The sequence below is a fragment of the Chelon labrosus genome (genome assembly GCF_963514085.1).
Source record: "Chelon labrosus genome assembly, chromosome: 19".
NCBI lineage: Eukaryota > Metazoa > Chordata > Actinopteri > Mugiliformes > Mugilidae > Chelon > Chelon labrosus.
Window position 1 is genome coordinate 7,987,097 of NC_140352.1, and position 14,408 is coordinate 8,001,504.

Sequence of the window (14,408 nt, forward strand, 5' to 3'; positions counted from 1 at the left end):
ACATGATGAATATCCAGATGTTTTGTTTCGGAATATAAACTGTTATAGGCTTTATTAAAAAAAAAAGATAACGTTTTCTTTAATAATACCGTCCAAATTCCAACTCTTGATGCGAAATCTCGCTGTGATTGTAGATATTCCGATTGCTCCTGAAGGCAACGCGGCACTTCCACCCTTCGACCAATCGCGTTGAGAGCTGAGCCAGATGATTGGTGACGAAGGCAGGCCAGCGTTTATTTTGGCTTTGCTGCTCATTTGTCTCGCTGTCGCCGCCATTAAACACCACGGAGGCAATGTAAGCCCGTGAAGAGTCGCGGGATTTGTGCCATGATCCGAGGAGTTCGGGGGCTTTTGGCGAAGCCTGAGGCGTTAACGTGTCCACGAAGGTAAACATGTGAGAGGACGAAGGAGGCGAAACAATTCGGATTGGGAAAGGTTTGATTGAGCAGGAGGAGGAGGAGGTGGAGGAGGAGGAGGAGGAGGAGGAGGTGGTGGTGGAGGGGGGACTGGACGAGAAGGGTTTGTTGTGGTTTTCAGCAGCACTTGAGAAACGGGCACAGTCACGAAGCGGTAAGAGTTTGACGTATTTGTCTTAAATTATTCTAGATAGTGGCTGCTTCTGTAACAAAAGCTCGCCAACAGTAGAATGTCACGTCAGCTAACGTTGTTTATGCTAAGGGGGGGGGGGGTTAGCTTGTCGGCTAGCATGCTAAAGGCTAAACATTGCTACATGGTACCGCAACAATGCTGCTAGTCATGTGAACTTAACCGTTAACCTCAGTTCATACTGTTACTGCTAATAAGCAGCTGGAAGACAGTTTAAATCTGATTAAAAATCTTAGTCTGACATGTCAGGAGAGATGTCCGACCGGGATTAAGTTAGTTAGTCACTTGTTTATGACTCACATCTAACTGGATTTATCTCAACAGTTCGACCGACTAATCTGATCCACAATGACGGAACAGAGGGTGAAGTGGGCCTGCGACTACTGCACCTACGAAAACTGGCCGTCTGCGATCAAGTGCACCATGTGTCGCGCGCAGAGGCTGAGGGGTCCCATCATCACGGAGGAACCTTACAAAACCAGTCCCGACCTGGACCCCAGCGTGGAGTGGGATCCTCCCAGAACTGAGAGCGGCACCAGCCTGCTCATCTGCCCCGACTCCAGCGCCAGGCCGAGGGTCAGGTCGACCAGTATAGCCGAGCTCGCCAGCAAGTGGTCCTGCCAGATGTGCACCTACCTGAACTGGCCTCGCGCCATCCGTTGCACGCAGTGCCTCTGTCAGCGCCCGAGGACCAGCAGCCCCACCGAGTCCCCCCAGACGTCGGGCTCTAACGCGGGCTGCCGTCCTGCCGTCCACTCCTCTGTGGACACCTGTGAGGAATATAATGACAGGAACAGACTCAACACCCACCACCAGCACTGGACATGTACGGCTTGCACTTACCAGAACTTGCCCAGAACTACAAAGTGTGTCGCGTGTAGCCTCCCCAAGCCCAGCACCCAGGAAGCCATAGAGCTGGCCGAGTCCGCCGAGCCCTCGGTCATCATCAACGAGCAGGACAGGGCTCGGTGGAGGGGCGGTTGCAGCGGAGGCCAGGGCCGGAGGAGATCCCGTCAAGAGGAAGACCACGTCCAGATGGACTTCCAGAGGATAGAGGTCGCAGCTGGAGCCGTGAGCAAAGAGGAGCAGGAGGTCGACTTCAAGAAGTTAAAGCAGATTAGAAACCGAATGAGGAAAACTGACTGTTTGTTTCTTACGGCATGTGCTGGTGAGTTTTCCTGCATGATCACATGTCACAAAAAATAGTTTCACACTCAGTTATGCCTTTTCTAAAGTAAATGCCAGATGGGGGGAAATTAGCAATTTAAGACATCTCCCTGGATAAATTTTCAGGATAAATCTTTTGCTCAGCCCTAACAGACTACAGCTGCAAAGTGAGTCCCATTTTCCGTCACAACAAGCGCTCTATTTTAACTCCACCTTTTTTTTGTTTCCTTTCACAAAGTCGTGTTGAGTGACACAATAGCGGCAACGTGCTCCGGATCTGGACGACGGTTCGATTGTCAAAACATACTATTTCTGCAAAATGCAGGTGGCGCATCACTCAGCGAAGGCCAAGGTTACATTACATTATAGTGTGTGCTCCACTTTCTATTTATGAATAGCAACATGCCTTCATTGTTTAGACTACAAATATTGGAGTACGGAAGGAATTCTGGCTGAACGCAGGCTTGGCAAACTCTATCAGTTGTGTTTCGCAAGGTAGCGCTATCTGGTGTAGATGTGAGATAATGTTTATCAGCGACAATGTATAGCTGAGTTTGTGAGGACGTTTAGCTAAAAGGCTAATAGGAATTGGATCCAACTCGTCAGCGGACCCCTTTCTGTCCTTGCGGTGCCGCTGAGAGCATCTTTTTAGAAGCTGAGAGGGTGCGAGTGCTTCCCAGCTGGTGGGGATGAATAGGCCGCCTGGGCAGCGCAGGGGAGAGAGCAGCCCAAGGACCAGAGACTCCTGGCTTGCAGTCAACAGACCTTGTAAACAGTGGCGCTTATGTGCTGAGCAAGGGCCCCCAGGAGGCAAAAAATAGCCTCGACAAGACGTGAACAAAAAAAGCAACCAAAAAAAAAACAAAAAACACGAAGGCAACACATGATCAGCGTCCTCCTGACCTTTGCACTGATTGCACTTGCTAGCTTGTTGTTGAAGAGTTACCTCTCAGGTTACATGTGAGACATGTTTTTCCACCAACGTCCTAGACCCACCTGCAGGCATTCCCATACCTTTGACTGCACATTTTCTAAAAAGGGCCGTGCCTTTTTGTTCAAGCGACGTCAGCCGAGTTTGTGTTGCATGTGCTCTTCAAAGTGTTTGTTAGTGGAGGAAGGGAGGAAGTGCCTGAGCCGAGCAGCACATTACTGCCGAGCCCGAGCACTTCCTCAGCTTTTAAAACTTGATCTCACTTCACTCTACTGTTTCCTCACATTTCTTGTCTTGTGTTTTTTTTTTTCAGTGAGTGCTGTGAGTGTAGAGCAGAAGTCGGATGATCCATTGATTCTACTTTCCCACAAAAGGAAGCAGACTGTTTTTGTAATATTGTTCTTTTGTTTCGCTGAGGGGACTGTAAGCGGCGGCGACGAGTTTTGCTTTTGCAGCGCCGTGTAAACATAATTCTTCATAGTTGGACGTTGCTCCTGATGATGTGCACTGACAAAATACTGTGGAAGAGCTCTGTTTGTTTGCCTTGAAGCACTGGAAATGATCAGCTGAGTTTTTATCTGACAACCCCCCCCAAAAAAAATATCAACCACCCATGACTGCAAAATTCCATCTAAAACAGTAATGATTTAGTAGAAAATGTGGCGTTAGTAACTCCTCCTTTGGGCTGTAAAGCCGTGCGTTGTCAATTATTTGATTAACTTCAAACAATAAATCAACACGGGACGAAACAACAGATGGCCCCTCATGTCAGATTACAGTGGGGGCTATCGAGGTCCTGCTGTGACTTGGTCGAGAAACATGTCAGACTGACTACGTGTTAAACCCAGACCGATATTGGCTTGGGATCGGCGGCACGCTACCAGGATCAGAATTACTGCCTTGTTGTTAACAAACGTGGAAAGGGAAGGAGAAATATGGTGACATGCTAGTTCTGATAAAGCCTCAACGGGGCATCCTAGTCGCCGAATTGTTGAATCGCCTTTCGTTATTATGCCCCGTTCCTGACCGCTTGAGCCGTTTAAGGGCTGAGATTATACAGTATGATAATCCCAACAAACGATAGGGGTTGATGGCAACATTTTTACGACGTCTCCCAATTTCATATTATTTATTAATTCATCTATCCCACTAGTAAACTAAGTGCTTGAGTCAGAACTAAAGGTATAACAGGTTCAAGGGCTCGTCAGGGGTTTTATGTCGAATGCGATGCAGTACACATCAACAACATGCACGCGTATACTTAAATATTGACCATTTGTTGCTAAAAATGCTCTACAATGGAGGAACTTGGACAGTAAATCGCCGGTTTACCCCGTATACTCATGCATCTGCAAAACAAGTCACCATATTCTACAGTAGGTTTCTACTTTATCGCCTGATGACGAATATTTGACAATCGTTTCCGTTCAGATGCATGAAAACCGCTAAAAGACAGAAACGTTAGATTTTTGTTACGGTTTAGAAGAATTAAGAATTAATGAAAGCAGCTGTTTATTTACAGGTGCTTGCCTATCTGCCACAGAAGCACAGCAGCACGGTTTAAAGATGAGCTTTTAAAGGAACGCTGCAAAAGTTTAGCATAATTATCTGTACGCTATTTTTAAGCCATTGCTAAGAACTTCTCGATTGTGGTTATTCTTTAAGTGCTGCAGCGATGATGCAACCATAGTCATTTGGCGTCTATTCATAGTCCTGTGTTTTCAAAATGTCGCCCAACATGTGTAAAACGAGACCTGTTGTTCTTGAACCGTCCGGATGAATTGAAAGCCCTTTTCACTGCCGCACACGAGGGAGTCTGTTTTGAATTAGCCAGCGCTTCAGTGTTCAGTGCGCTACCTAGCCGCTGCGCATTTCACATGTGACAGATGTTGAAACTACCAAGGTCTAGAAGGGGAGGGGGTGTGGGAGGGGGTGGAGGGGGTGACGCTAATCTGCACAGACCGTCCTCTGTCCGATATATGTCTCTGATAGCTCTGCATTATAAGCTACACTGCTCTTCCTGTTCTGCTGTGTAGTAGCTTGACAGTGCGACAACTGTTCTCACACTGTGTTAGCGAGCGGCTGCATGCAGAGGTCATCAGAACAGTGGACTGACGTCAAGACCCAGAAATCTCTGTTAACGTAGCTTTTTTTATTTTTTTTATTTTTTTATTCGTCCCCTCTAGCTCAGTTTGTCTTGCAGATTTCTACAAAAATATTAATTGACCGTGGCTGAAAACGGCTTGATGTGTTCGCACAGTTTGATGGATGTAGTTGTTTAATGGAACATGGCAAGCTGTCCGTTACATCTTGCTTCTATTACAAGCAAGGGCAATGGGTTGAAGCTCCTTCTAAAGCTAGTCTAATCCAATTAACGTAGTATAGGCATGTTTTTAAAAGGATTCCCGTGTATTTATTTGCTTTTTTTGAGATGTTTTGAAATGGGGAAACTCTTATAATTGGAATAGTTGATTCAAGATAACACTTACATTACATTACACAATTTAGAGGTGTGCTTGTGCGCAAGAATTCCTGGAAAAGCACTGATTTCTACATGTCATTAGCAGCATTTGTTTCCTATTTTAACCTTCTGTCCCTCTTTCGCAGGCGTTGTGGAGGGAGACCTAGCGGCAGTAGAAGCGTACAAGTCGTCCGGCGGGGACATCGCCCGGCAGCTCACCGCCGACGAGGTGCAGCTCCTCAACCGGGCCTCTGCGTTTGATGTAGGCTTTACCCTGGTCCACCTGGCTATTCGCTTCCAGAGGCAGGACATGCTAGCCATCCTGCTAACAGAGGTGAAGAAGAAATGTTTGCCTTGACCAACCAGCTGGAAATAAAGCGATAAAAACAGTTCTTTGATTAAATCAATGCACCAAAATAAAGAAGAGATTAGTCAGAAAGTAACCTTTCCTTTAAACTGACTTCTTATGCAATCCTTTTATTAATACCAATATTATCGTTACTTCCTTTTACATAATACACTCATTTCCTCAAGATGAGTTCAGTGGCGTTCCCGTCATTTAAATGCTAATTTGTACTTCTCGTTGTCAGTCAGTCACATCAGTCTTTAATTGTTCTTTGCTGAAGCAGACGATATATAGCAGATGCCCGTGATGCCTGTAATTACAGCGGAAGTGCACTTTGAGGATTAGGTGGAGGGATTAGGCCCCGGCTGCAGTTCTGTCACTGGTTCCTAATGGACGTGATAATACAGAGATGATGTGGTTTGCGAGGAGAACATGGGCATGATTAGGAGAGGCACCGGAGGGCTGCCGGGTGAAACCAGCCGCTGAGGAAAGAGAGAGAGAATGACCTCCTTGTTGTGCACTGTGGAGTTTGATTCCCATAACAAACACAAGTAGGGGTCGCGAGTAAGTTAGACAAACGTCTCGTCTTGTAAAGTATGAAATACTGGAATTTTCCATGTAGTGAATCCAAAAAAGACTGAGTTGGATGTAATTTTCCAAAAATTAATTTGATACGAGCCTCAATTTTAGAGTCACAGTTTGGTACGTCAACAGACTTATGAAAATACTAGAGGATTACTTTTTCAGTCAGTTAATCTATCAGTATTGTTTCTGATTATTCCCACTACTATTAATGGAAATCTACATCATTTACACCGATCAAGTATAACATTATGTTATCTGATAACATTCCTAATATTGTGTAGGTCTCCTTTGTGCCTTTAAAACAGTTGGGACTCATCAGAGAATGGACATGGGCCTTCTGAGGGTGTCCTGTGGTGTCTGGCAACACAATGTTGTTAGTGGGGGGGGGGGCTTTGAGGGGAGGGGCCTCTGTGGATCATTCCACAGATACTTGATCAGTTTGGGATCTAGTGAATTTGGAGGCCAGGTCAACACCTTGTGCTGTCGTTCATGTTTTTATGAGTTGTTCCTGAACCGTTTTTGTGTGTTGGCCTGTGTCAGGCTGCATCCTGCCATCAAGGAGTGTCATTGCTATGGGGTGGGGGGTGCTTAGTCTGGTCTAGGTGGGTGCTACATGTCTAAGTAACATCCACATGAATGAATGCCAGGTCCAAAAGTTTCCCAGCAGAACACTGAGTTGTCACGAGATGGTCGATGTTATTCACTTCTTCCGTCTGTGGTTTTAATGTTGTGGCTGATCGGTGTAATTTGACATATGCATTGCAGTGTCTCAACATATTAGACACAAATCGATAATCAGTGTCATCAGTATTTCTTCGTTCACTACACATAAAAACAGATTGTTCGCCTCTTAACGTCCTGTTGCTCTGTGCGTTCTGTCTGCCAGGTGAACCAACAGGCAGCTAAATGCATCCCCTCCATGGTTTGCCCCGAGCTGACGGAGCAGATCCGCCGGGAGATTGCAGCTTCGCTACATCAACGCAAAGGAGACTTCGCCTGTTACTTCCTCACGGATTTAGTCACCTTCACTCTGCCTGCAGGTAACCGTGACACCTTGATGATTAAACCACTCTGATTAATGGTGTTACTCACGCAGTCTGGCGCCTTTTTGTCCGTCTCCTCTCCTCTCCTATTCTCTACATAATATAAATGTGCAGCTCATCAGTGTGTAAATGTTGAACTGGAAGAATGACACCCAGACTTGTTGTGCAGCATTGCTCAGGGAAACGGCTGCTCTGCGTCTCATCCCCACGTCTTCACTGAAATGACGTGCGCTTGGCTTTTAAAGAAAACACCCAGTATTCAGATTCAGTGCTGCTAGTCCCTGCTAGATAACGCAGGCTTCGCTGATAGATTAGATTTTGTTTGTGCGTGTGTGCATTATGCCAAATATTTCACTGCAGACCGTGTTTGGGTCAAGGCCAGCTGCGTGGCGCTCAAGGCCTCTCCATTTCTATCTCTTGCTGTCAGACAAAGCCAGTGCCATTCACTATTGAACCAGAGAATAGCCACCAGTGTTCTGGCTGCGTGTGTGTGTGCGCAGTTCAATACACACACAGTAGCACAACATGCTGCACAGAGCTTGTATTTACTGTGTGCCATTGACAAAATGTCATCCAGTGAATGGAATCGCAAAGAACGTCCCCTCTGTGTGTCGTTACTGTGGCGTTTGTGTTGCCCGCGGCCTCGTGTGCCGTTGGGTTATAACGAGCGTGAAAACATTATATCTTTCCCGTGCGTCTTTGCAGATATCGAGGACTTGCCGCCTGCTGTCCAGGAGAAGCTGTTTGATGAAGTGTTGGATCGAGACGTGCAGAAAGGTACCAAAAAAGTTTATTAATACTTACATGGAGCGCATATTTCCAGTCTTTTCAGACATTTTGGTGGTTATTGGATACCTCGATTCACGATTTCATACTGTGAAAGTGTCCCTTTCATCTTCTTTTCCCTCTCTAATTAGGTCAGTCGATCTCCCTAGCTTCCCTCCTGCATACTTAACAAGTGACTCACACTCCTGAGTACACAACACTGTATTTGTGTGAAAGCTGGTGAACATACATGTTGGTTTGTGTGTTGTACCGAAGCCAACAAGAGAGTCTTATGACCTATTTTAGCTAACAGAAACTGGGCTACCGGGGAGAGAAGCTCTGGGGTTTTGTACAGAATAAAATAGAGGGAATACGCAGAAAAGCAAGTTAGGCTTTACTTGCAATCTGTCCTCATAATGAGCTGCAGCAGCTGTAAACCTGAAACACTCATAAAATTATTAATAAGTGCATGGAGGGGGGGAATCGAGTAAAGTTTTAAAGTTTTCCTCTTTATGGCTAGTGTCCCGCAATCACTCGTCTTGTCTGTATTTAGAATTGGAAGAGGAATCTCCTGTTATCAACTGGTCCCTGGAGCTCGGCACGCGCCTGGACAGTCGTCTGTACGCCTTGTGGAACCGCACAGCCGGAGACTGTCTGTTGGACTCTGTTCTCCAGGCCACCTGGGGCATCTACGACAAGGACTCTGTCCTGCGGAAGACCCTCCACGACAGTCTGCACGACTGCTCCCACTGGTGAGACACCCGCAGAGTTTCCTACAGTCACTTAAATCCAAGAATTTAATCTTTATTCAATAATGCGGAAGATATCTAATTGCTGTTTTGCTGCAGATACTTGTATTTAATTTGCAATATAGGTTTTATATTTACTAGATAATAGATTTAAAGCATATGATTGAGCCTTAACACATGAAATGACATCAAAATATGAACTACTAATTCTAATGCAAAGAATTAAAATGAGTGATTTGGTAATTGTGATTTGAAATAATTAAATAAATAAGGAATAATATCTTAATTTATGCATTTTCACACTGGAGCTGTTTGGCCCATTTAGACGTCTTGCCTTGACCCTATAGTAAATAATGTTGTTAGGAATCATTTACTTCAAGTGTGAGTCACATCTGAACATTTCTACAGAGAAATCCCTCAGTCCATTTTGCATACTCACAGTCTGCATCACAACAAAGTGAGAGCAAATCTACTTAAATATCATCTCGGAGCTTTCCCTCAAACAAGATTTGACACGTTGTGTGTTTAAGTGAATTTGAGCATTCAGTTTTTCCACTGAGAGAATTTCGATTGTCAGCCAGTGGTTTCTCTGTCTGTACTTTGTAATGGCTCGCTAACAGTATTTTAACCAAAGCTGTGCTGTTGGATCAGTCATAATTTGACATGCAGGCTCAGTGTTGGAAGCATTTCCTCTGGATATATACACACTTCCCTCATACAGTCAAATACAGGAGGTTTTATTACTTGTTCTCCTTTTTAACATGTCTTAAAGGAGATAGACTTTTCTTTAAATGTATAATACTTAAAGATGTTGCCATAAATAAACTATGTAAGCAGGATGATCTTTTTTTCAGTCTCATGATGCGTCATTTGTAATGGTTTAGGTTCTACACGCGGTGGAAGGAGTGGGAGTCGTGGTACTCGCAGAGCTTCGGTTTACATTTCTCCCTCAGAGAGGAGCAGTGGCAGGAGGACTGGGCGTTCATCCTGTCTCTGGCCAGCCAGGTAATTACTCACATCCTTCCTCCGGTTGACTATCAATTAAAAGAGAGTGGCCAAGTATGGTCTGTCGGTCTATAAATATATGGGCTTCCCATAACTCTGCTACGCATGCATACATTTGGAAATAACATTAACCTAATTTGTTTTGTAAAAAGGCTCCTTACCTTTTTCTTTTACATTAGATTGTAAATTAGTGGAAACAAAGTACTGAATGTGGTTTATTAAATGTTGAATTATGTAGTTTTTGTATTGAAATAACACCAATTATCCACTGGAGTTGTTTATTTGTGCCCATGATTTGTATTTTATCTTGGATATTAATTCTCTGTTCTGTCATAAGTAAGAAGCATCCTTAAAAGTACTGAGTTCAGTTTGTATAGTCTACATAAATGTCATCCTAGTACAAGTATCCATATTCATGTTCTATATATGAACACGCGTTTGAAACAACACAGATGCTCCACTGTCGAATGTCACGAACGCACAAAAGGGCAACTGCAATTTAATACTCGGCCCTCTGCAGCAGTGTGCTCCCACTCAACTGGCTGAACAGGGAAGCGCAGTTAAAAGGGTAGCTAGCGCTGAGAGCAGGTGGATAAAGTGTGAATGACAAGGGAGGACGTGAGCAATTATTCTAGATCCCCCTGCTGAGATGGAGTTGTGGATTGACTGACAGGCGCTCATCTACTTGGCTGGCACGCCTGCTGAAGCAGCACTCCTTTACCAACATGTGACTCTGGGATTACAAGCATTTAGCTCAGGGCCACTCTGACTGAGTATAAACAAACACGGCAGAAGCTACCATGTGATAGCCTGACCAGAGGCTTTGACAGTGATGGGGATAAAGGATAAAATCATGCTTTATATATATATATATCCCATCCCCATAAGTGTGGATAACGTTAAACATGAGCAATTTTAGCTGTAGTATATAAGCCACAACATTAAAACCACTGACAGGAGAAGTAAATAGCATTGACCATCTTGTGACAATTCAATGTTCTGCTGGGAAACCTTTGGTCCTGGCATTCATTGGTGCGGATGTTACTTAGACATGCAGCACCCACCTAGACCAGACCAGGCACCCCCCACCCCATAGATTGTGGCAGCCATCCCCAGCAGGATGCAGCCTGACACAGGCACACACACAAAAACGCTTTAGGAACAACTCAAAAATACATGAAGAACAGCATGAGGTGTTGACCTGGCCTCCAAATTCACTAGATCCCAAACTGATCAAGTGTCTGAGGCCCCTCCCCTCAACCCATAGGACCCAAAGACCCCCCACTAACAACATTGTGTTGTCAGACACCACAGGACACCCTCAGAAGGCCCATGTCCATTCTCTGATGAGTCAAAACTGTTTTGGGGCCACAAGGGAGACCTACACAATATTATGAAGGTGGTCATAATGTTATGCCTGATCAGTATGTTTAAAAGTAGTTATGCAATCTTCTTTCTGCTTATTCTGTAAATACAACTGGAAGATGAGAAGGAGAGATAGTGGCAGACACACTGGGAACTGCACCCTTGCAGGTTTACAACCTGCAGGACAAGGTGTTTTGCAATGTGATCAGTACTTAATTACAGTGTGATGTAACTTTTTTTTTTTGTTGTTGTTTTCTTCCAGCCCGGGGCCAGCCTGGAGCAGACCCACATTTTCGTTCTCGCACATATTCTTCGAAGACCGATCATAGTCTACGGAGTGAAATACTACAAAAGTTTCCGTGGGGAAACGTTAGGATACACTCGTTTTCAAGGTGAGGCGGCGTTAGGATGAACATGGGAACAGCTCTGACAGTGTTTAACCGTCTGACTTATTGTGTGAATTTACAAAAAGACTTCTGTTCACAATCCCCACAGGTAGCCGCTTGTATTTGAGCTACTTTCTGCTGTAAAAACTGTTGGCGTGTAAACGAATGCATTCTAATATAACGGTCCCTGCGCTATAGCTCTTCTACAATTGTTATGATGTTAAGTTTATGTTGAAACCGTGTAAGAAAGGCGGTAATTCATCTAGTTTGTAGTGTTGTTAAACTGCACTGAATTTATCACAGACGTGCTTCTGTTATTTAGCCCAGCCCACTGCTAGCTTTTTGGCAAAATAATAGAAACGCGTGTCAGTACGCTACAATACAATTCAATTTTACTACAAACTACAGCATCTACAAGTAAAACACAGTTGAATCAACAACTATACATACATAACTTTATGAAGCTAATATTTAGTGCAGAGCTGTTACGTTAGAATGAATTTGGCTTCAGTAGTCTAAGTGATGAATGTCTGGTGAGAGGTTGTTGTAGTTGGAAGGAAACTTTTTAGTGTAAATTAGGATGAATTGACTCTTCAAACTCGCTAAAAGTTTGTTTCTACAAAATATAGATTTTATTACAGGGTGCAGAAATGAAGGCCTAGCGGAGACAAAGTGTTTCTATGTAAAACTTAGAGGAGAACACGTCTGCATAGACCTCAGCCGGTCTATTGGAGCGATAATTTGAACTGGCAGTAACGTGTAGGACTGCAGCCGTTGCTTTTGTCTACATTTCTCGCTAAGAGTCTAGTGATTGCTGGTGTGTGTTTGGAGCAGGAAGTGGGCTTGGCAGAAGCCGGAGTAGAGAGGGTGGGTTTCCTTCTTTACAAAAAAAAAAAAAGCAAACTGCAGTGTGGAGCTGTTCGCCGCTCACAATGGCCCAGTTGTTTTCAGTCAGCTGAAAACGCCGCAACGCCGGTCACATCTGAGACGGCGGCGCACGGACCCTGTTCCTCCCAGACGCCTCCAGCGCGTCCCGGGCTACTCTGACTCGCTCTCTGTCCCGCTCTCGTCTCTAGGTGTGTACCTGCCTCTGTTATGGGAGCAGAGCTTCTGCTGGAAGAGCCCCATCGCCCTGGGGTACACGCGGGGTCACTTCTCCGCCCTGGTGGCCATGGAGAACGACGGCTACGACAATCGCGGTGCCGGCGCCAACCTCAACACTGACGACGACGTCACGGTCACTTTCTTGCCGCTGGTGGACAGCGAGAGGAAGCTGCTGCACATTCACTTCCTGTCTGCGCAAGAGGTATGGACTCATATATATATATTTGAGTTCTACTAGTTGTCCTTGCAGATCACCATGGCTACCTTAACCAGTCAGTAGCACTTGTGTAGTAGATGTTACTCAGATATACGCCCTCACAAGTTGTTTTGCCGCCGTAAACACGTCTCCCCTTTAGTCCCGCCATGAGTAACGCTTTGTGTTTCTGCGCGACTCAGATGGGCAACGAGGAGCAGCAGGAGAAGCTGCTGAGGGAGTGGCTGGACTGCTGCGTGACAGACGGAGGTATGCTGGCCGCCATGCAGAAGAGCTCCCGCCGCCGCAACCACCCCCTGGTCACCCAGATGGTGGAGAAGTGGCTGGACCGATACCGCCAGATCCGCCCCTGTGCCTCTCTCTCCGACGGAGAGGAAGAGGACGATGAGGACGAGTGAGTGAGAGGGCGACTAAAGAACTCTTGAGAGTGGATGTTGTAGGCTTCGAGAAAGAAAGAAAAAAAGAGAGAGAGAGTGAGAACCTTACTGTTTTTTTTTTTTCCCCCTTTCTCCAAAAATGTAAATCTTTAATAATAATGCATGTCTTCTGTGAGCTCTGTGGTAGAAAAAGATACCAGCACCATCAACCAGAATCCCGATCACCGCTCCCATGAAAGCACATCGTTTCCGTTTGGTTTGCCTTCCTCTATACTCTTGATTTCTCCTTTTTGTTTTTGTCATCAAGGTTATTATCTCCACCCGAGAGATCTGCTAGAACATATAGGAAAATATACTGTATTTAAGGAAATCCCTAAGCTGCACTAAATGAGGAATTTTCAGAATTGCCTGATAGAAATTCTGCTTCAAACTGAGAGGATGCTAAAGTGTGTGTGTGTGTGTGTGTGTGTGTGTGTGTGTGTGTGTGTGTGTGTGTGTGTGTGTGTGTGTGTGTGTGTGTGTTTGTTTAAAGAGCACCGGTTTTCCCGTTTGCCGATCCCTCTGCATTAAATGTCGGATTTATTTATTTGTTTAGGAGAATTAGCACGCGGAGGCGACGCCCTTTGTTCTGCCCCGTTTTATCTTGTGTTCTGTTTGATCCATTCAAGTCTTGAAGTATTTTATTTTGCACAGATATTACCTACATTCTGTGAGGGGGAAAAGGGGGGAGGGACGGAGAGGGGGAGGGGGTTGGGGGGGGGGGGGGGGGGAGAGAGGAAAAAGAAACGACATGCAAGTTTACTGACATTTTTATGTGTGACTTAGTGGTTCATGTTAAGAGCGGGTGGTGGTTGCGATGCCGGTGGGGAAAAAGAGAAAACCAAACACTCTGCCTCTTTCAGTGGAGAGCATCAATATTAAATTTGACTCACTTGCATCTACCTCGTCGCCGTCTGTCTTTAATCTCCTCATTCTTGTGTTTGGATTAGTGAAACCACAGACTGTTGTTAGACGGGACAAATAATGAACTAGTTTGCACATTTCTTTTTCTTTTTTCTTTCTGTGGTAGCGTGAAGAACTGACTGGGTTATGGTGGAAAGGAATGTTTGACATTATCTCATTATAGACATGGAACGCAAACATTAAACTGGTTTAGAAACAGCAATACACTGTGATTGTAACAGGAAATAGGCAATCTGAAATCATTTTAGCATTTTATGACTCATCTTTTGATAGAAATGTTTTTTACTCCCCATGGATTCCAAAAAAATGTGCGCAACATACACCGATCAGCCATAACATTA

General features: G+C 45.0%; 1 protein-coding gene across 2 annotated transcripts; it reads left to right on the plus strand.

The window, feature by feature from the left end:
• Window positions 1–269: 269 nt before the first annotated feature.
• zranb1a (zinc finger, RAN-binding domain containing 1a) lies at window positions 270–13,816 on the plus strand. 2 transcript variants are annotated; one of them, XM_084567971.1, is made up of 10 exons: window positions 270–386; window positions 931–1,774; window positions 5,312–5,499; window positions 6,983–7,136; window positions 7,845–7,916; window positions 8,458–8,656; window positions 9,538–9,658; window positions 11,286–11,415; window positions 12,486–12,715; window positions 12,910–13,816. In XM_084567971.1, the coding sequence occupies exons 2-10, from the start codon at window positions 955–957 to the stop codon at window positions 13,123–13,125; spliced, it is 2,130 nt and encodes a 709-aa protein (XP_084424097.1). In that variant the 5' UTR covers window positions 270–386; window positions 931–954; the 3' UTR covers window positions 13,126–13,816. The 2 variants fall into 2 exon arrangements, with proteins under 2 accessions (XP_084424097.1, XP_084424096.1); XM_084567970.1 differs by lacking the exon at window positions 270–386 and adding an exon at window positions 502–570.
• The last annotated feature ends 592 nt before the right edge of the window (window positions 13,817–14,408 follow it).